At 36.3% G+C, this 20,019-nt stretch overlaps 2 protein-coding genes across 2 annotated transcripts; both read left to right on the forward strand.

Moving 5' to 3' along the window:
* Positions 1 to 5,821: 5,821 nt before the first annotated feature.
* LOC132551925 (probable G-protein coupled receptor 21) lies at positions 5,822 to 6,997 on the forward strand. The gene has a single exon (XM_060216069.1). The coding sequence runs from the start codon at positions 5,822 to 5,824 to the stop codon at positions 6,995 to 6,997; it is 1,176 nt and encodes a 391-aa protein (XP_060072052.1).
* A 10,924-nt stretch (positions 6,998 to 17,921) lies between these two features.
* On the forward strand, positions 17,922 to 19,661 carry LOC132551926 (DNA ligase 1-like). The gene has a single exon (XM_060216070.1). The coding sequence runs from the start codon at positions 17,922 to 17,924 to the stop codon at positions 19,659 to 19,661; it is 1,740 nt and encodes a 579-aa protein (XP_060072053.1).
* Positions 19,662 to 20,019: the final 358 nt, after the last annotated feature.

Here is a 20,019-nt window from a genome sequence, read left to right on the forward strand (position 1 = left end):
ACTGTTTATAAGGTCAGCTCTAAAGCCCCATGTTTTAAAAACCTTATCCCTACTATAAAAATATACAAAATACATCACATATACATCTGTGATAATACAAACAATTATTGGGTAAATTTCGAAAAAGACAAATACTAGCGCAAACTAATGAAAACAGTTAAATCACTATTTACACATCAAATGCACGTTTGAAGAGATGCGTTTTAGTCTGGATTTGAATGCTGTGACTGAGCCACATTTACACAAGGGGTATGGTAGATCATTCTACAATTTTGCTGCCGAGTAGTCAATACAACGCAGTTCTTGTTTCAGTAACAGTAAGCATATCACTTGACTGTGATCTTAGTGTCCTTGCTGGAACACATGGAACAATCGGTTTTTTCAAGTAGTCAGGAAAGGGTCCATGTAGGACGTTGTAAACATGTACTAGAAGTTTATGTCGGCATTGGAACTCTACAGGCAAACAATGAAGTGACACAAGCACCGGTGTAAAGTAGTCTCTCTTCTTAGTTCTAGTCACAAGTCGAGCTGCAGCACTTTGAACCTTTGGTAGTTTTTCCAACAGGGTATACCACACAGAAGCTGCATTGCCATAATCCAAACGTGATGTCGGAAGAGAATGAACAAGTGTCTTATAGGCGTCTGACGTTAGATATTGACGAATACATCCTGTGTTGTGAATTTGAAGATAACACGATCTGACAATGACATCAACTTGTTGTTCAATTGTCAAAGAGCGGTCAAAGTACACACCAAGTTCTTTCACAATTGGTGCTAGTGTAATTGCACTGCTCCCAACAGTGAGCTGACAGCTTTAAAATTTGCTCTGCTGGCGCTTAGGTGTAAACACAATTACTTCTGTCTTGTCCTGATTTAATTTAGGAAAGTTTTATTTCATACAACTGTTGATATCTGAAAGACACAATTCAAGTTTGTCATTCCACTCCTCAGAAGGTTTTAGACATTTCCGTGCTCGATGTGATACTTCCGATTGCAACACTTTGCTTTCTATTTGATAAGTAGAACTGTATCCAAGACAAAGCTTTATCACTCACTCCATATGTGGAGCAATTTGTACATATCCAATGTTCTATTTATACAGGATAATTATATTTTTGCTTTCAGAAATAGTCCAAACCTGGCTAGAATTTTCTTTTATTAGTGTAAGCAGTTTGAGGAGATGCACACATTGACCTTGACTAACTTCCAGGGAATGATGGGCGGGACCAAAAATGGGTCAAATTGACTGAAATTTCAAAGACGTTCTGCTGGCCTGGATGGAAGATTTTATATTGGAAAATTCTGGAGTGTAATTTCTTTTAAGTCAAACTTGGTTAGAAACTTTAGCACGGGACAGCAGTTAATGTATACACAATTTACGTTGCATTATGTGTACGATAGTTATATAACTTTTTTAAACAAACCTTTACTATGACATGTTAGAGGAAGCATTGTGACTCAGGTGACCGTTAAGGCCCTTTTGCCTCTTGTTGTCTATTTTATGATGAAGAGGCCTTTGATAAATCTATGTACATGATCAATGATAGATAATTGAAATAATGGTATTGTGTTATTTAAGACAGCATCTCATTACATGTGCTACCTTTCAATACGTATACACAGTTACTGTTCCATCGTACGTGTTTATCCTGTATCTGACAATTGATCTAGAACCATCCTGTTCTTCACAGCCACTGAAGGGCTAGTCTGAGGTTTCTCTGATTCCAACACAGGGACTTCAACATCTGTATGGTATGGTGCCGGAGGATGTCCCTACATGAAAGCTTAGAATTATCCGACATTGTTTTGTATCCCGAACTTCTAAAGTGATTAGACTATTAGGGGAGATAATCGATAACCTGGTACAGAAATTTTGTACAAAGAAAACACAAGCTTATGGAACATATTTAGGTCGTTCAATACATACGTATTGAGTTATATCAAGTGTTATTATCAGAAGAACAATATAAGTGGAGCTAATGTTTTAAGGTTGATATAAGTATATATTAATTAGAATACTAACCATAATATTTATCTAAACTCGGTCCTATTAGTGGATACGCTGAGGTTAGAGCTGAAACAGGAAATGTGATATTTTATTAAATCCATTCTCTTTTCTGGTTAGGATAAAGGATCTTTCTAAATCATTCCCATACATTGGATCAATGTCGGTTTTTTTCAGTGCATATAAATCTTTCAGCTATATATTGGTCTTCTATGCTTATGACTTACCATACATTTGACGTATACAGGAAAGCAATACAGAAATGTCCACAAGGTTGGTTTTAGCATCCAGAATCATAATGTATAATTCTACTCCATCAACGTTTGGTTAGGAGCCAGTCATGAATGTAATCAACCGATCCTGTCTAGAATTAACAGGTATATTACGGCTTCAGCACCAGCTAGACTTTCATTATTTTCCGGGCAATGAATGTGAAATGTGAGCATATCATAATGCTTATGTTGACAGTTGTTTTTTCGCTTGCAGTGTTAACGCAGTGTGATAGCTTCAGAGGTCTTAACGTGGGTGTCCCTCCGATAGCTGATAAAAGCTTATGGATTTGTGGATTAATATTCATAATGGGAAATTGGAACTTAACATCATTTCGCGGATGTGTGTTGATAGTTGACTGATAATGATGCCGAGGTGATGAAATGACAATCACTATAATAGAATCTGTCAGCGATTTGTGTTTCGCTCAGATTTGTAATTAATATATAAGTATTATCACCACAGTTTTAGCTTGAAGACAAATCCTGTTGGTGAGGTAATCATATATATATATATCGAAACTCTGAACGTCCGTTAAACATTGTCACTCGAAAGGTCTTCACTAAGACTTCGCATATCCAGTTTGGCAAGATTAGAATCTTACCTGAAGCTCTTAGGAGAAACATAATTTGAACGAGCCCTTAGATACAATGTATATATAGAACTATATTTCGGTGCCTTAATATGTTGGCATTAAGCATTCGACAACATATTGTGAGAATTCGACATATCACCATGGGGACATCACTGCTGATGCTGGTTAGGAATGGCTCCAGGTCTTCGTGGACCTTCAGAATATTGGACCGTCATTTAACTGGCATCGTGTGTTTATTGGTAGGCTGTTCTAGCCAAGGTCTCTCCATTCCGATACAAGTTTTCGAGATTGCCATTGGGTATTTTAGTTGTTGGTCTGGTAATCCGTTTTCTATACCCATACATCGTTCCTCAGAGTAGGTGTGTTCGTTCATATATTCCCGCAGCGATTGTTCATTTTCCATTCAGTTATACTACAAGACGACCACTGATTCAGCTCTCAGCGTCCAGCTGTGTCCAATAAACTTTATCATATACATCTGTCTGCTTAAACATGTATCATTAAGTCAGGAAATCTTCACTGCGATGCTGACAATATCTGTACCAGCCCATGATCACTTGGTACAGTAGTGTTAAACGAGGCTTGCTTAATTTACATCGATGACAGTAACAATCATTACATGATATTAATAGGAAGAAAATCACTTATACGAAAACAGTGATAGGCGTTTGATATGATTAAGGAATGACCCAACTTGGATTTATATGAGTATTTCTGGATTGTTCTCATAGAGATATATGGATGAAATTGTTCCGAATTGAAAGAAACTTTTTCAAATGTTATCGTTTTACAGTAGATGAAGTGACTTTGATCCGACACGTTGGATAAGCCATTTTCTGGTGTCTATAAGGCTGCAGCGCTTTTGAAACATTAGTTTATGTTTCTCTTCATCAGCTCAATGTAACTAATATGTTGTGGTGAGCATGTTATGAATTAGTCACAGCCATGTGACGATTGTTTGCATGCTGTGCGGTGTTCCTGGCGATCGGCCGTACACAAATAACCCAAATCGACTGATTTAAAACAATGTTTCTTTTTTCAAAACCTGCTGGAATTATGAATGAGACCTACGAGAGGAGATGATAAGCACCACTCACGTTAAGGTGAGTTGGCAATAATCATAAAAAAGTATCTTAACTTGATCCAGCTGAATGTACCGTTACTATACCTACAACTTGTCCGTTGGACAGTCTGAGCACCCTTAAGTTCAGTCGCTGTGCGTTGCTGATTTATGTATTCTCATTATCGTAACGTGTGTTTGTTGGGATTTTAAACATTACCACCGAGAGTTATCACTGTGTTCCTGTAGCTTACATAGTAATTACAAGGTCTCAAAACAGTGATAAGTTTTTCGGAATGTTATCGCCCATTCGGACTGAAAACGCCATGGTTTTCTATAAAACAAATTGCGCTTCAGCGAGTGGGACCTTCCACCGGAAGGCTTAAGCGGTTTCCATTCGTATATAACCTGCCGGCAATCCACTATAATAAAACAACGAACGGTCAAGAATGAGTTTTATGCGTGATGTATGTTTAGCAATATCTCCAAATAAGACAACATCAAAACAGTATCATATGTTCTCATGCAGGCTTGGACAATTCTCTGTGGACGCCATCTTTAGTTGGGAGTAATCGGATACATAAATACATAGCATTACCGTAAATTTGGATAAGAGACGTCACTTTGCCGTTCACGAGGTCAACCGTATTTGTCGACATCTAAACTCTACACATATTCGTTTTAAGGACAGGCACACACGTGAATATTAGAAATGGTTGGCAGTGGACTCTGTGGCCTGATACCTGCCCAGTCGGGTCGTAAAGTCACGGTTTAGTGGCTGCTCTTTCGTTGACCTTTCATGACAAAGCCATGAAATGAGAAACTACAATTACTTTTACTTATCATAATAGAACTTTGGAAAATGGTGTCACGACAATACGTGCAGCATTTTCTAGGAGCACCCCCGAGAATCATTCATATAATGCGTATTTGCAATAAATTTTCATAGGTTACTCCTTGGAGAAAGCAGCCTTTCCGAATAACATGTGCTGAATTATCAGGGGGTGGGCAGTATCGTGACCGGACATAAAACAATGCTCTATAGTACGATCACTCCCTGTCGCTTGCTTCAGTGGCTGATAAGGCAGCAGCGCAGATAAATGAAAAGCCCCTGTTTCTGTGAAGTGTTATCGTTACTCCATGGAACACAGGGTAATTTACATAAGTGGTATTGGATAACGACATTACATATCTTATCGACCTGTAATGGTGATAAGTGTGCTAGGATGAAGTACACTGATTGGTCCTAATCAACAATGTATAACCTGATGTTAAGACTGAACGACCTCTCTATTCCTGTACGTATTAAATTACCATTCTAAACATGTGTTTCTAGCGGATATTACTTTATCAATGCATGTTGAAAGGAACATTCCTTCGTGAATGGAACATATGAAAAGGGATTGACAGTGATTTACAATTCATTACAGACTTGTTGATACTTTTCACAATACCATTTCCACTCCAACATGCTGCGTGCATGTTGCTGGAGAATAATTCCAGATACAAATGACGTGTATGGTTTTAAAATTAGAATTCGTTTTTGGTGCGAGTTGTAATTATAAATGTTAAACTATTCACCGAATGGTGATACGTGCGATACACTGACGCTTGGAGAGTACGAAGTGCTGTATGATATAATCTAATAGCCTTGTAGGCGTAGTGCTATGTCTTTGAAGTTTATTTGTACCGAAAGCAACGGGGATAATAACATGAACACTGTCTCGAGGCAATTGGAATCCTGACGATGGATTGGATGCGTAGTGTAGCCTAGACATTGGTTTGAATGTGCAACGAAATTAGAGGTAAAGACGGGTATTACTAACTTCCTTTAAAGCCTTATACAGCGTGTGATACAATAGAAACGAATGAAACCAGGACGGTGAACACAATGTCAACATCACCAACACCAATGTTTGGGAACAGTAGCGATAGTTACGTGAGTTTGACTCTTGATCACTGGAATGACGCTGTTGCAGGTATTCTATTACCACTTACGGTGGTACTAGTGTCGTATCTGGTCGTCGGGTGTTTTGGAAACCTCTCGGTGATCTATGTGTATTGGTGGCAGATTCGAACCCCAAGCAAGGAACGTTATTTCATTCCTATCCTGGCACTCGTTGACATGATTTCGTGTGTCATCTCTGCAGGTTCGGGAGTGTACGCTAACCTTCATCCTCTCAAGTTCGAGAGTGATATTGGCTGTAAGATGGTGGCGTTCCTTGGTGTACTGTTCGCAACCATTTCAGCCGATTTACTTGTGATTATAGCAGTGGATAGATTCCTCAAGATTTGTTTTCCATTCGGAACACAAATGACACTGTACTGGAAGCGAGTCTCACTGGTGGCCATGTTTATCGTAAGCACCATGATTGCGATCCCAGCCCTGTTTGTGTACGGGTCAGTGCCAGTCATCAACCCCACTCACAACCTTACAGGATGGCGATGTGTAAATGTCTTACATAATGGCAGTCGTCCTATGTGGGAATTATTCTACAAAGCTTTGCTATTTGATTATGTGATGCTACGTTTCATTGTTCTATCTATCATTTATATAAGGATCGGAAAAGTGATCTGTAAACATTTCAAACGTCGTGCAAGTAGGCATCAGCGTTTATGTGGTTCTCAAAGTGTTTCAAATGGTGCACAGTCTTGTAATCAAGCGAGTGTACTACCTAACGACGTCAGAAGGGAGTCTTCATTCCTGGAAAGATGCTGCTGTAGGACAAGACTTCTGGATAGAATCGCGTCAGACTTGGATTCTAGTCGGAATGGACGTGACAGTACACATAGCCGTAGGACAGAAAGAAAAGGATTAAAACTCACTTTGATGTTCATGCTTATAACTGGTATTTATATCTTTACGTTTGGTCCAAAAGTTGTGCTTATGACGTTTGAAACGATGAATGAACGATTCTGGACGACGATGACTGCCGGGGAACTCGTCGGTTTCCGGTTTCTATATACTTTATTTATAGTCAACAATGTTGTGAATCCTTTTATATATGGTTTCTTGGATGACCAATTCAGAAAGGAACTCCGTAAATTATGTATATTACATTTGTAACATCATCATCATCATCATCATCATCATCATCATCATCATCATCATCATCATCATCATCATCGCAATCGTCATCGTCACCATCATCATCTTCTTCTTAATCATCATCATCATCATCATCATCATCATCATCATCATCATCATCATCATCATCATCATCTTCTTAATCATCATCATCATCATCATCATCATCATCATCATCATCATCATCATTATCATCAATTTCATCATCATCATCATCATCATCATCATCATCATCATCATCATCATCATCATTATCATCAATTTCATCATCATCATCATCATCATCATCATCATTATCATCATCTTCTGCTTAATAATAATCATCATCATCATCATCATCATCATCATCATCATCATCATCTTACTGCTTAATGACATAAACGGCGAATCAAATTAAATTGAAAATGAAGAGAGAACACAGGAAATATTCGTTTATTTAAAGAATTCTGTGACGAAGTACGATGTAAAGGTAAATACAACCAAACCCAACATAGACGTAACTATGTAATTAAAGACTATAAAACATGGAGTTTTAATCATTTTCCATATCAACTGATGATAAGCAATAGAGGCAGACACATACAGCTGATTAAGAAAGGCGTTTCCAGTGTATTTAATTTGGTTTAATAAAAAAATCGGTTATACAATTTGCTGAGTGCACTCATAGTAATGAACGTTATAGAAATTCAATCCGGAAATTAAACTGTCTTATATAATGATTTTTATGTAAGCTGTGGTAAGAATTAACTCGATACGTTCTTAATGTATTACACTTCGTTAATTAATCATCTAAGACACTAGATCAGTGTTTAGGTCCATATTCATTGACGTGATGTTCATTTCAAAAGTGCTGCACTGTAACATTTTAAAGAACAATTTGCAAAAACCTATTTCAATCCAGTAATTTATGTCAACATTATGTATCTTTTTCCTGCAACATTGTTTACCCTGACCAATTTAACAATAGTATCGTCCATGTAACGGTATATTGAATACAGCTATGTATTGATATGCATGGATTATTTCATTTAAGCCGATATTCTTACAAGCATTTGGTGTCATGTACCATGTATGTTAGAACATTTCTTCTAAATTCAAAAATAAATAAATAAAATAAAATAAGAAAATACAGATATCGATAATTTTGACATTTTTGTTTTGTTCCTTGAACAGATAGATACGATCTTTAAGATTCACTGCCTCAACAATAAATCTATAATACTAATTCGTGGTCAAACGTATAGTGTATGCAATATATACATGTATCTGGTAATTACATAATGACCTTGACCTCTACAGATATATATAATTAAGAACGTAATTACGGTTCATGTCACTTCGTCACCTAAGAAACCTTACACAATCAATACTAAATATAATTAGTGATAACTCTGGTACAGCTCTGAGCTGACCAGGTCCAGCCCTCGGTTAAGTCATTACAATCGATTTCTATCCACAAGTATAGTGTGTTAACGCGTGACATATTTTCTCCGGAAAACTGAACCGGACAACCTCCGAACATGAAAAGGTGTGGTTAGTTAGTCCTACACACGGTTACATTAACTGATACTGCAGGTAGCCTCATATAATTAAAGAATTACAGAGATATGTCAATTACCGGGGGTATATTTACTTATCCTGAAAGAAATCCATATGATTTTAGTATAACTGTTATCTCTAAGGCGATATCTATCATTGCTAAGAATTTATCTATAAATGTTGTGTAATGTAGATATATTTCTATACCTTTACAGAATTCATGATAACGTCTTGGCATATTCTCATATTTACATTAACTAATTTAGTAAATCTTACAAAGACCTATACGTTATACATGCACGTAGAGCTGTATATTTGCCAATCTTCAGTCTTACACACAGTTGTATATACTTCTTTTTCACTTGTCCATTGGTGAGTATTTTATGTTTTCTACACGTGTATGATTCTTTAAGTAAGCAAGCATGCACGCACGTACACATGCTCACAATATATTCGTAAAATATGAAAGTATCATGGTAAACACACACACAACATACATGTGAAAACGTAATACACATGCTCCTACTGTTAAAGTTTGTGAAGCACACACTCATACTTGTACAGTATATAACAGAAAATTTGTAAAAAAAAAAATACTTACATTTTATAGTAATACATACATTCATACCAGGAAATGAGTATTTTACAGTTAAGAGCATGTGTCTTCCACGTGCACTTGGACCAGTGTATGATGAAGTTGTATTACCTATTTACAATTTACTTTCAGCATTCCAATACTTAATTGACATGGAAAGATACATTTGTATACTTTTCGATCTTTTAAACTTCTATGGTGATTCACAAATGATGGTTCTACAAGGGAAGGATGGAAAACAAAATAAAGGAATTAACAAAACAGACACAAAGCAATAAAACAACAAAATTGAGGTAATTAATTTCAATATTTGGATTGTTGTCTTACCCTCCTTCCACGCAACAAAAACAAGATGATTTCTTCAGCCATTAACAAAGTTATATCTCATAGTATATTGGTAGACTAATGAGCTGATATGTGATACTGTCGTTCTACTGAGCCATTAGCATGACCATACTCGACCATTGCTCCATTGTGTATGGTCAGCGAGGAATTCTTATCTGAAGTACTCTATCATATACATCAAAGGGCGGCAACTGGCACTTAACACTTTGGAATCTCGCCAAGTTCAAGGTGTTCTGTACACTCGGATGACCAGACCTTTCTCAGCTCTCTTCTATTCCCGATACTTTCCAAACTGTTTCCAAACAAAATGCTAACGTGTACAGTTTGAAGTCGGCTGTTTGCTGTATCTTTATATTCCTGATATTGTTTTGCAAGAAATTTATCTATGAATTACATCAAATCGTGTCTTTGAATTTTATTTACAAACAAATCATGACAATCCACATGCTTTACACGCACTTCTTAGTACCGAAAAACAACAAGAAGTTACCGACATGTCAACACAAGCATAATCCAAACTCAAACACATTGTGTACTTTGTAGGCTGGAAATCAATAATACATCTCAAAAGCAGCAGTAACATAGAATTGGTGAAGTATTGTTAATATTGTCTGTATGTCAATATGGTCTGTATGTCAGATGTTATTGGTGAAGTATTGTAAATATTGTCTGTATGTCAATATGGTCTGTATGTCAGATGTTATTGATGAAGTATTGTAAATATTGTCTGTATGTCAATATGGTCTGTATGTCAGATGTTATTGGTGAAGTATTGTCAATATTGTCTGTATGTCAGATGTTATTGATGAAGTATTGGAAATATGGTCTGTATGTCAGATGTTATTGATGAAGTATTGTTAATATTGTCTGTATGTCAGATGTTATTGGTGAAGTATTGTAAATATTGTCTGTATGTCAATATGGTCTGTATGTCAGATGTTATTGATGTAGTATTGTAAATATGGTCTGTATGTCAGATGTTATTGGTGTAGTATTGTAAATATGGTCTGTATGTCAGATGTTATTGGTGTAGTATTGTAAATATTGTCTGTATGTCAGATGTTATTGGTGTAGTATTGTCAATATGGTCTGTATGTCAGATGTTATTAATGAAGTATTGTCAATATTGTCTGTATGTCAATATGGTCTGTATGTCATCTTGCTGCCAAACTATACCAAATGCTAAGTGAGTGTGATAATCTGTGACCTGTGGCTGGTAGTCTATATATCCCATTAAGTGCTCTCACCTTGATCCGCATAAACATTTTTTATAAGTGTACACTTATATCGTTCAAGAAGCAATTTTATTGGCATTTAAGTAGATATAAGACATTGAAATTGACTGTGCTTATTTAAGTCAAACACGTTATAGTCAGATTAGATAATAAAAATGGGCAGTGTAACACAAGGGAAGCAACTCCTATCTATCTCAATTTGATTTTGTTTAAATATAACATTTGGACTCAAGAACTTATTGGGTTACAAAAAGTCAATTTCTACTAAAAATCATGAAAATTTACATATCATACCTTACTAATGAATTTAGTATCTAACATTGAAAGCCATGTTTCTACATAAATGAAGGCTGTGAGCAAACATAGTGCATGTATAACCAATATAAGTGATGACAAATTAGTGTACTCTACATAAACACTGTGATTAGTAAGCTGAAACTAGAGACTAGTCAACCTATGTGTAAATATATCTGTCTGCTAAAGATATCTTTACCGAAAGCGAGTTTGAATTGATGTAAGTCATATATACGGGTACCCTAAATTTTAACAAAACTGGAAGGTGTCAATTATTTCAATTTACTGACATTTATTGCCTCTGTACATTTGTTAAGTTCCGACATTTGATGTTACCTAACTTAAGATTTAAACATATTTAGTCAATGACGATTCTACACTTACACTTATAGTCAGCATAACTGGACATTTTTCGTAAGCATATCTCTAGAGTCATATAAACTTTCTAGCGGCTGACCTTCCTTAATCTAACAAACATGGTGAGGTGATCGAGGAGAAGAACGCCTGCATTTTTTTGTCTTGAGCAAATTAGAGAATTATTCATTATCATTAAATTTCCTCTCCTGGAGTAGTGAAAATTGTTATGGCTGGATTCAACTTTCGGAATTAAAACCAGTTACCAAACACCATCTTTGTTTTATGAAAGGATATTACAACACACTGTAGTAATAAACATGTATGATAGACTGGCTTTTGACAAAGTATCACTTGTTTTGATAAACCAGGTTGTTTTAATTAATTAACTTAGTCTACACATTTACATGACACGTTGAAATAGTGTCCAAGTTCTAACACACTGGCTCTTGTTCTGTGTGTTATTGCATGAGAATATCTATATATATTCTATTCGTTATATTTTACAAGGAAACAGCCAAATTACTGGTATGTTAAGTATGGAAGGACAAAGCTGACTTTACTTTTAGCGGACACTACTCATTCATTATAACATCGCAGTACGCGACAAAATATAGTCCGTTTTAAAAAAAAATCTTTGAGATATATCAACACAAAAGTAAATTTCAATGTAAATTTATTTTTATGTTTATATGTACTTATTCATATCATTATTAGACAAAAATTGGTGTAAAACATTCAGAGAGTGTTCAACCTATAACAAGTTATTACGGGGTGAAAACGACAACTTAACTATCGCTGTCGATAACACGAATCCTCCTGAAATGTCAAGCTGCACTTTCAAGAGATTCTGCTGGGGATTGAGTTTGATCCCTGATGAGGTAATTTGAATTGCTTAGTTGCTGATTTCCATGGAAATGAAAGTCTACCATGGAATTGAAGCCTTGTTACTAGTAAACAACATTTTCAGGTTTCTGGGGTTTTTTTCATTAGTGTAAGTCTGCAAAAGAGGTATTTTTCACGGGTGAAAAAACCCATTTTTATCAATGAGATATTTCTCTGGCAAAAATTTTATATAAATACATCTACGCGAACTGGAAATCAAAGATACGACAGACTCTTCTACATCAGCTGCTTATCTCGATCATTTCCTACGACGAAACCAACATGAACAACTTTCCATCTTGCTGTATGATAAACGTAATGATGATTTCAATTTCCCTATTGTGAGCTTTTCATTTCTGGATAGCAATATCCCTGCATTCCCAACCTATGGTATTTACATGTCACAGTTGATTCGATATTCAACTACCTGTTCCCATTATTGCGATTTTCGTACAAGAAATCATCAACTAACTGACAAACTCGTAACACAAGGGTTCAAAAGATGCAGGTTGATAAAAACTGTGGGGAAGTTTTATGGTCGCCATAGTGATCTCATTGAGAAATATTCTATTTCTTTGTGTGACATGAACCTGGACGTATCTGATGCTCGTTAGTTGCCTGTTGGTTCGGTTGTTGTATACCTTGTTCTCATTTGAGTGACATTACTAACGTTCAATCGCCAGGGTACGTATATCCGGGTCGTTCATCTCAGTGAACGACTTAGAACTGCTTCTTTGACGTGCTCTTTTCACGGATTAGTCCAGGTTTCATCTCAACAGCAGCGACGGTCGTTCTAGAGTTTACTGTCGTGTTGGTGAACGTTTCCATGACAGTTGTGTGATTTAACGAAATACATTCGGCGGAGGTAGTGTAATGGTGTGGGATGGCATCTCATTCCATGGCAGAACAGCTCTAGTTGTTCTGGACGGCACAGTTATCTCACGTCCTTCCATTTATGCAGCAACGCTGCAATAGGATAACGCTCGCCAGCACCTGTTACGTGCGCGTGCACGTGTGGATAGGGAATGGTATTCCTCAGGCATTTTCCAGCACACTTGTTGCATCAATAAAAGTCAGATAAATCTCAGTTGAAAATTGTTTGGCGATTTATTATATACCTCCTATGTTATGATATACCCATGCAGAGTCTATTTTTCCACTAACATCTGAATTAAGCTTAGGCTATGGAGCGATAAATTAATTTTGCTTGTATTTATTTGTTACGAAAAGGATGTAAGTTGTAATAACTGAAGTTCAATTCACTTGTCCTTTTCTTGCAATGAAGTTGATTTAAATTAAACTGCGTTATATCAAATGTATACTAACAAATTAGTTAGACATTACTAAAGAAGAAGAATCTTGACGGGTGTGCTGAGAAATGTAGAAAACGATTAAAACAAAAAAAATTTAACCGTACCCATAACCATCGTTTCAGAAGGCTTTCTATTGCTTTCTAGAAGCATATGGTATTAGAAGTAATCTTTTAAATTAGTTGAAAAGTTACATCTCAGGTCGGAAACAACAAGTACTGGTTAATAATGTGTATTCTGATCCAGGCTTTACGAATTCAGGTGTTCCACAAGTATACATAATATTGTTGTGCCGAATCCCATTTGCTATATTGAACATATAAAATATTTTTACATCAAAATGCTCTCTCGTGATGAAGTTCCAGGAAGAACGGCATCGTAGATCAATGATAGAAAACCTCCATAGATATACTGCTGATACTGTTCTATACCCATGGTTTTACATCAAACATAAGACAGAGTTTTATTTTATATAATAAAAATGTCTTTGACAAAATTTGATTTTTCATATGGAGCAGACTAAAGAGGTAACCATAAAAGACACTATTTCGCATTTTCAATAATGTTTGTCACGTAATCCGTGAGAAATTCTTTTTTTTCATTTTCTTTTTGAATCATGTAAAAAATCAACAAGAAAATATCAACATGTTAACACCATCCTAATCCTAACTCAAACTCCATTAAACTAGATTAAAATATAAACAAAAGAACGATTCTTATATACAGCATGCATTCTTTTGATAGTAGAACATTTGTCATGCAGCTAAAAAGTTCAAATAGGCCGTTCTGGGTAATTATGAATTAGGAAATCAAGAGACATAACTCAGTTTTGTATTGGACAGAGCTTTCCTCTTCTTAGAAATTACTTCAGGATTAAAAATGTTTAGCGCCGTACTCGAAAAAATATTTGTTTTTCCCACAAACTATTTACTTATAAGTGTTCTTTGTAAACCATGCTCTTCGTTAACTTTAACAAAGAAAACGTTTATGGAACATTTCGTGTCTATTCCAGCCTACACCAGACTGGATGCCGTTATAGGTAACAACACATATTGATATTGGTACCAAAATGTACAAACGTGATGTATCATTGTTCATGATAAATCGGCAGATCTTGCTTTGATACATGTTTGTACACAACAATGAACAAGTTTGTAGTTTGTTTTCATATACCAATTAAACTTTATTCAGGTTTAGATTTATGTAACTGATATTTTACTATCTCGACTTTCAGATTTCCACACTGCAGCATCGCTGATGAGTCCTAAAGAAACGAAACAGCTGAATGATGCAGTTTTAATTCATTTTGGTTCTGCTGTATCTCATTGTGTATTTGTATTGAAAGATGCTAATCACTTGTGTGTTTTCCTTACGTTCTTTGGACCCCTAGCATCACAGACGAGGAGCGGAACTAAAGTGTGACTAAGTTTATCGGTTCATTACTCGATCTAGACTGTAGTTTCTTGTTGTTTTTAATTCCTTCAGATGGAATTTAACTGTGCTTGCCAATATCTTGGGCCTGTAATCTCTGCATCACAGTGGAAAATTATGTGTTTATGTTAGAGTTGTCTCCCTTACAACAGTCACCTAGTCTGTCTAGTCGGCTACACTGCCGTCTGATGTAAAAGTTATTAAGACTGAAAATGCAGCTCACCGAACAGCGTTTCATAAAAGCAAACCATCTGGATATTAATCACTTTACACAGCAGCCACAGTATTACATACTAATACCTCCTCTCTGAACAATAGGTTAAAAAATCGCAAAAGTACGTGTCACCTGCACCATCAATGAAACTCGCAATGTCAATGGTCAATTCAAGTAAGTCACGGTCACGTTTATTAACACTGAGACCACCAGGCATGCTATAGCGCAGTGAATAAATCCAACTTCAAAACAGAAATTTCCCCATTAATCATGAAGTCAATAATTTCAATAGATTTTTTTTTTCAAATCCTCTCTGAACCACGTTATCTGAAGTAAATAAATCAACTCTCTGAACCATGTTATCTGTAGTAAATAAATCAACTCTCTGAACCACTTTATCTGAAGTAAATAAATCAACTCTCTGAACCACTTTGTCTGAAGTAAATAAATCAACTCTCTGAACCACTTTATCTGTAGTAAATAAATCAACTCTCTGAACCATGTTATCTGTAGTAAATAAATCAACTCTCTGAACCATGTTATCTGTAGTAAATAAATCAACTCTCTGAACCACTTTATCTGAAGTAAATAAATCAACTCTCTGAACCATGTTATCTGTAGTAAATAAATCAACTCTCTGAACCACTTTATCTGAAGTAAATAAATCAACTCTTTGAACCATGTTATCTGTAGTAAATAAATCAACTCTCTGAACCACTTTATCTGTAGTAAATAAATCAACTCTCTGAACCACTTTATCTGAAGTAAATAAATCAACTCTCTGAACCATGTTATCTGTAGTAAATAAATCAACTCTCTGAACCACTTTATCTGAAGTAAATAAATCAACTCTCTGAACCACTTTATCTGTAGTAAATAAATCAACTCTCTGAACCACTTTATCTGTAGTAAATAAATCAACTCTCTGAACCATGTTATCTGTAGTAAATAAATCAACTCTCTGAACCACTTTATCTGTAGTAAATAAATCAACTCTCTGAACCATGTTATCTGTAGTAAATAAATCAACTCTCTGAACCACTTTATCTGAAATAAATGAATCAACTCTTTGAACCATGTTGTTTTACCCACCAGATCGAAGTGATTTATTATGTTTTGTAATTATTTCTATACGTTTGGGCTGTGACGTCTTCAGAATAAAAGCATTAGCGAGATGTCAATGTGCATCTTAAGTAACGCTGTTAAAAGAACACTTTTGTTATGCTCTCTTGATAGAAAGTGAAAGCTTCTTGTCATAAACTATAGATATAGCATTTGTGTACAGACGATCCTTCGTCAGTATTTTGATGTCTCAATAATCTAAAAAAAAATCTTTCTTTTTTTTAATTTTACTTCCGTTTCCGCAAGGAGAGGTTTTTCATTTTATTTGTTTGCTTGTTGCATCATCCCAATAATAAAATTGACAGTATGCAAAATAGCGCAAACCTCCCCAGAGATAGGAAACATAGACGATATAACTCCGGCACTGTGCACTAGACGTTGGCTACACGGACCGTCTAACACGGCTTCACATGTTATCGGTATTTTTTGAATCCTCGGATGACATTTGTGTTACCGATTTTATGCATTCTCCTGAACAAGAAAAAGGAAACGAAAAAGTAGAGAAAAGTGTCTTTTTGAAAGGATAACGTGCCTCGCTAGAGGTAAACTAGATAAATGAACAGATCTGCTAAATCTAAAAGATTCTGTCAGCCAATGATTCTGTGTATAACTGCCAGCGTCACCATACAGTTGTAACTAAATGGCAATAGAATGGCCGTAACTAATTTGATAAAGTACATTTATGTAAAAACATTTATGTAAAACAGCACGTAAACCGCTTATATAACTTAATATATGGACACTTGCCTATATATTATATTTCAGTTTGGGGTACATCGTAACATGTGTAATGTGTTGAGGGACTATGGTATCTATCCGAAACATCTGTCTCACCTTCGTAGTTGAGTTAAGGGTATACGTTGTTAAGAACCTTTTTTCCTCCGATCCTGCTTTAGATGTTTACGATATAACACAATTTCCTGCCTTTTCAGCGTTTTGTTAGCGGTAGTACACATATACTTGTATGTATCTAAACAATATCGGGAAACAGGGAAGGCACACAAAATCTGAAATTAACCGGAGATAAATACTGTCTTTCGTTCATACAACTAGACCCTTTGGTTTATTATAAAGAACTCTGTCACGTGACAATTGCTCCTGATTGTACACCTTATGTATCATAACATTGACATTTTATCAGTGAGTGTTTTATATATTTAAGATAAAACAGTACATTATCAATTAAAACATATTCATTATTTCACAAATGCTTACCAAAAGATATTTCCGATTTTAAAAAATCAGGTTAAGACTGATATGAACTGGTATTTATATGTTTTACTCATTAAAGAGGAAATGACTTATAGGACCACAGACAGATAGCGTCCTACGCTAAGTCAAAGACATATCAGCAAATGGTTCATTTGTAATTATAGTCACCAGTGACAGTATTATCATCATCAAAATTAGCTGAGTAGAGATTTACTAGAAATCATTAAACCGATAAACGTTAATGGTGAAAATGATTAATACAATATGGCATTTAAAAAGTTGTTTGTCTTTCAATGAAGTCACTGTGTGTGGTCTGAACGACGAGCTACCGCGTGAAAAAAGAATACCTTGCTACCTGTAAACTCTAATGAGGAGATTTTATAAATCTCAGAGAGTTACTACCGACAGAAAGATCTCAGAGAGTTACTACCGACAGAAAGATCTCAGAGAGTTACTACCGAGAGAAAGATCTCAGAGAGTTACTACCGAGAGAAAGATCTCAGAGAGTTACTACCGAGAGAAAGAACTCAGAGAGTTACTACCGAGAGAAAGATCTCAGACAGTTATTACCGGGAGAAAGATCTCAGAGAGTTACTACCGGGAGAAAGAACTCAGAGAGTTACTACCGAGAGAAAGATCTCAGGGAGTTACTACCGGGAGAAAGAACTCAGAGAGTTACTACCGAGAGAAAGAACTCAGACAGTTACTACCGGGAGAAAGATCTCAGAGAGTTACTACCGGGAGAAAAATCTCAGAGAGTCACTACAGAGAGAAAGATCTCAAAGAGTTACTACCGAGAGAAAAATCTCAGAGAGTTACTACCGGGAGAAAGATCTCAGAGAGTTACTACCGGGAGAAATATCTCAGAGAGTTACTACCGGGAGAAAGATCTCAGAGAGTTTCTACCGGGAGAAAGATCTCAGACAGTTACTACCGAGAGAAAGAACTCAGACAGTTACTACCGGGAGAAAGATCTCAGACAGTTACTACCGGGAGAAAGATCTCAGAGAGTTACTACCGAGAGAAAGAACTCAGACAGTTACTACCGGGAGAAAGATCTCAGAGAGTTACTACCGGGAGAAAGATCTCAGAGAGTTACTACCAGGAGAAAGATCTCAGAGAGTTACTACCGGGAGAAAGATCTCAGAGAGTTACTACCGGGAGAAAGATCTCCGAGAGTTACTACCGACAGAAATATCTCAGAGAGTTACTACCGAGAGAAAGAACTCAGAGAGTTACTACCGGGAGAAAGATCTCAGAGAGTTACTACCGAGAGAAAGATCTCAGAGAGTTACTACCGGGAGAAAGATCTCAGACAGTTACTACCGGGAGAAAGATCTCAGAGAGTTACTACCGGGAGAAAAATCTCAGAGAGTCACTACCGAGAGAAAGATCTCAGAGAGTTACTACCGAGAGAAAAATCTCAGGGAGTTACTACCGGGAGAAAGATCTCAGAGAGTTTCTACCGGGAGAAAGATCTCAGAGAGTTACTACCGAGAGAAAGAACTCAGACAGTTACTACCGGGAGAAAGATCTCAGACAGTTACTACCGGGAGAAAGATCTCAGAGAGTTACTACCGAGAGAAAGATCTCAGAGAGTTACTACCGGGAGAAAGATCTCAGAGAGTTATTTCCGGGAGAAAGATCTCAGAGAGTTACTACCGACAGAAAGATCTCAGAGAGTTACTACCGAGAGAAAGAACTCAGAGAGTTACTACCGAGAGAAAGATCTCAGAGAGTTACTACCGGGAGAAAGATCTCAGACAGTTACTACCGGGAGAAAGATATCAGAGAGTTACTACCGGGAGAAAAATCTCAGAGAGTCACTACCGAGAGAAAGATCTCAGAGAGTTACTACCGAGAGAAAAATCTCAGAGAGTTACTACCGAGAGAAAGATCTCAGAGAGTTACTACCGTGAGAAAGATCTCAGAGAGTTACTACCGAGAGAAAGAAAGATCTCAGACAGTTACTACCGGGAGAAAGATCTCAGAGAGTTACTACCGGGAGAAAGATCTCAGAGAGTTACTACCGGGAGAAAGATCTAAGAGAGTTATTTCCGGGAGAAAGATCTCAGAGAGTTACTACCGGGAGAAAAATCTGCCTTAAAGCCTTCTTGACACTTGTAGTATATTTTTGCGTTTATGTACAATAAACTGTGTGTGTACCAAAGAATATATCACCACAACATATCTGAACGTCAACACCTTATAGTGGCTAAAAATATAAAGTATGAAAAGTGTGATTCACCATCGATACGTGGATAATTCGGTCCCGTCACAGTGCATACATTTGAAACGAATTTCCATTGAGTTACTTTGACAGATATATTACAGGAATGCCGACTTGCTTAAATTCACCGAAATATCATTACGTTCAGGAATCCCTCTGGGCGATCCAAGAAGCCTGCAAATTTCCGCATTTTGAATTGTGAATTTAATGTTTAAAAGAGCTGTCCTGTCTTTAT

This window comes from Ylistrum balloti, unplaced genomic scaffold, assembly GCF_031769215.1.
Source record: "Ylistrum balloti isolate Yb309-2 unplaced genomic scaffold, AGI_CSIRO_Ybal_v1 Utg370226, whole genome shotgun sequence".
Classification (NCBI taxonomy): Eukaryota; Metazoa; Mollusca; class Bivalvia; order Pectinida; family Pectinidae; genus Ylistrum; species Ylistrum balloti.

Bases quoted from the DNA above. Each gene is read 5' to 3' on its own strand.
- LOC132551925 (XM_060216069.1), top strand. From the start codon at position 5,822: ATGTCAACATCACCAACACCAATGTTTGGGAACAGTAGCGATAGTTAC.
- LOC132551926 (XM_060216070.1), top strand. From the start codon at position 17,922: ATGAGGAGATTTTATAAATCTCAGAGAGTTACTACCGACAGAAAGATC.